We start from the raw sequence: 2,441 nt of genomic DNA, 5'->3' as shown, positions 1-2,441 counted from the left end.
TGTGTCTGCATGTGAGTGTATAATGGGAGTATGAGCGTGTGTGTGTAATGGGAGTAAGTGGGCGTGTCTGAGTGTGCCTGTGCATATGTGAGTGTGTGCATGTGAGTGTGTTGGAGTAAGTGGGCGTGTGTGTGTGCCTGTGCATATGCGGGTGAGTGTGTGTGTGTGTGGCTGTGTGCCTCCCCGCGGGCCAGTGTCCCAGAGGCCCTGGCTGTGTCTGTAGCTGTGCCCACGGTGGTCGCGTCCCTGGAGGGGTCCCCCTCTCCTCCCTCGACTGTGGGGCTCTGCCTGCGCATCCCTGCCACCCCTGACCCCCGGCCATGGGGGCGGAGTGAGGCTCCCCCAAACCCGTGCCTCTGGCGGTGACTGGGGCCGCGGATTCCTGCGTAAGGCTTCGGGAGGTCTCGGGGCCAGAGCGGGCGTGAGTCTGGGCGGAGGAGGCCGGAGCCGGTGGAGCGGCGGCGTTGGAGGTGGCCGTTGTGTAACCGCGAGGCTGTGGGCGAGGGGACGGCGGTCCCCGTGTGTGGGGAGAGGGGGCGGGCGAGGAGCAGGCGGGGAAGAGCTGCTCAGGGCTGTGCCAGCCATGACCCAAATAGCTCAGAACACAGCACGCATCCCCTCCGCGCTTTTCTGGGACCCCCTCCACGCCCCCTGAGCTCTCCAATCGCAGCCCCCTTTTCCCAGGAGCAACCCAGGACAGCGCCCAGGGACTCAGGCCCCATCGGCAGGGCCAGGACCCGTCCTGGGGCCACATGGGGATTCCCTGCACCCCCACCCGTCCCCAGCTCTGCCAAGCCTTTCTCCTCATTAATCTCAAAGTCAAGGACTTGAATTAAACTGGGTCAGAGGACAGCTCTTTCGCCCGCAGGAGCTGCCCCGAGCCCGGTCCCTTCCCCAGGGACCCCGGCTTCTGCGAGGTTCCCACACCGGCCCCACCCTCGGGACCCGGGTCTGTCATCCCGAGGCTCCCCAAACCCAGCCTCATCTCGGCCCTCACCCCTGCCGCGTCCTGGCCACCCCTTCTTTCTTGGGACGGGCAGGAAGCTTCCTCTCCCAGTGCGCCTTCATTTTCCAGCCCTGGCACTCCGCCCCGTGAGCCCCCTTCCCCATTTCAGACTTTCAATCCCACCCCAGCACCCCAGAAGCCAGCGTCTTCCCCTCCACCGTTATCAGGTCCGCTGTCTCCTGGGTCCCACCTTATCTGGGACATTTTCACCTGCTCTGATCCTGTGGGGCTGGGTCATCTTTTAGGGCAGGGAGAGTAGACCTAACCTCCCGATGACCCTGGAGGCCGGCTTCCCAGGCAGGTATCAGACACCCGGGAATTCGGGCCCCCCCCCCTCCATGAACTCAGGGGTGCAGACGCCCAGCCTTCCCTTATTGAGAGAGCTCGAGGTGTGGACCCCGAGCGCGCGTCCCGGGAGAACCTCCAGGTATGGAAGCCCCAGGCTCCTCCTCCCTTCGCAACCCCAAAGTCCGGGCCGGCTCCCAGGCTCCGGGGCAGCTCAGGAAATCTGTGACCCAGCCCCCTCCTCCCTCGGGACCCAGGAGCTCCGGCCCCCAGGCCCTGGCGCCCGGTCCCACCTGCTGGTATTCCTGCTCTTGGGGCGCGAAACCGCTGGGCACCGGGCGGAGCTGGAAGTCGGCGCGGGGCAGCTGGTGGAGGAGATGCACCCAAGCCGAGGGCCGGTAGCCCGGGGGCGCCCCCATGGCCCCCGGGGGAGGGGGCAGCGGGGCGGACGCCGGGGCTGCGGGAGCCTCCGGAGTCGAGCGGGGCGCGGGCGGCGCGGGGTCTGGCTGGGCTCAGGGGAGCGGGAGCGGGGGGAGGCAGGGGGTGGGGGGCGGAGATTGGGGGGAGGGAGGCGCGGGCCGGGCGGGGACGGTGCTGCCCCTGGTGGTCGCGGCGGGGACTGCGGGAGTCAGGAGGCCCCAGCGCTCCACTCCTCCCGCCCCCCCCCCCCCCCCCCCACCGTGGTCGCGGCTCCCACCTGCTGCCCGCGCAGGTACCGCGCTGCTGGCGTCGGTGGCATCCGGAGAGCTGGCTTGCACCGCAATTGAAAACAGCCTTCCTTATCCATAAGAGGCCACCCATACTGTTATTTCACCCTAAAACATAATGATCCCTTTATCCTTATGGAGAACCTTCATGTCTGTGTAAAGGTCGCTAGTAAGTATAGAGCGTTTTACAAAGAACGGCCAGTTCCACAGATAAAAATTCCTGTGTGTGTGAAAGTGCTCTCACCTGTAAAAGATGCCTGTGTTTCTGTAAAATCTCCGTCCCACTTTTATTCCTAACCTGTATAAGGACACAGCTTCTAAGCACAAACTCTCCTGTGTGTATAGGCTACTCCAGAACATACTGAAAAATCCACACGCCCGTGTAAGAAGCCTTCGTATCTGCATAAGGACCCCTTCTACCTGCATAAGGACCCTGGTCATCT

At 64.4% G+C, this 2,441-nt stretch overlaps 1 protein-coding gene across 4 annotated transcripts in view; it reads right to left on the bottom strand.

Annotated features, from left to right (window-relative positions):
- The window catches only part of TTYH1 (tweety family member 1), a 28,553-nt gene extending 26,764 nt beyond the window's left edge, over nt 1-1,789 (bottom strand). For 2 of the 4 annotated variants that reach the window (XM_023197354.2, XM_023197355.2), the window contains exon 1: nt 1,585-1,710. In XM_023197354.2, coding sequence (XP_023053122.1) covers nt 1,585-1,710 — 126 coding nt within the window. Of the gene's footprint in view, nt 1-354; nt 494-1,216; nt 1,228-1,584 lie in introns of all 4 variants that reach the window. The other 2 variants (XM_023197353.2, XM_023197352.2) reach the window with 2 other exon arrangements.
- Between the last annotated feature and the right edge of the window lie 652 nt (nt 1,790-2,441).

Source organism: Piliocolobus tephrosceles, chromosome 21 (assembly GCF_002776525.5).
Source record: "Piliocolobus tephrosceles isolate RC106 chromosome 21, ASM277652v3, whole genome shotgun sequence".
Classification (NCBI taxonomy): domain Eukaryota; kingdom Metazoa; phylum Chordata; class Mammalia; order Primates; family Cercopithecidae; genus Piliocolobus; species Piliocolobus tephrosceles.
Note: the sequence above shows the minus strand (reverse complement) of the source record. Positions and strands in the feature narration are given on the sequence as shown.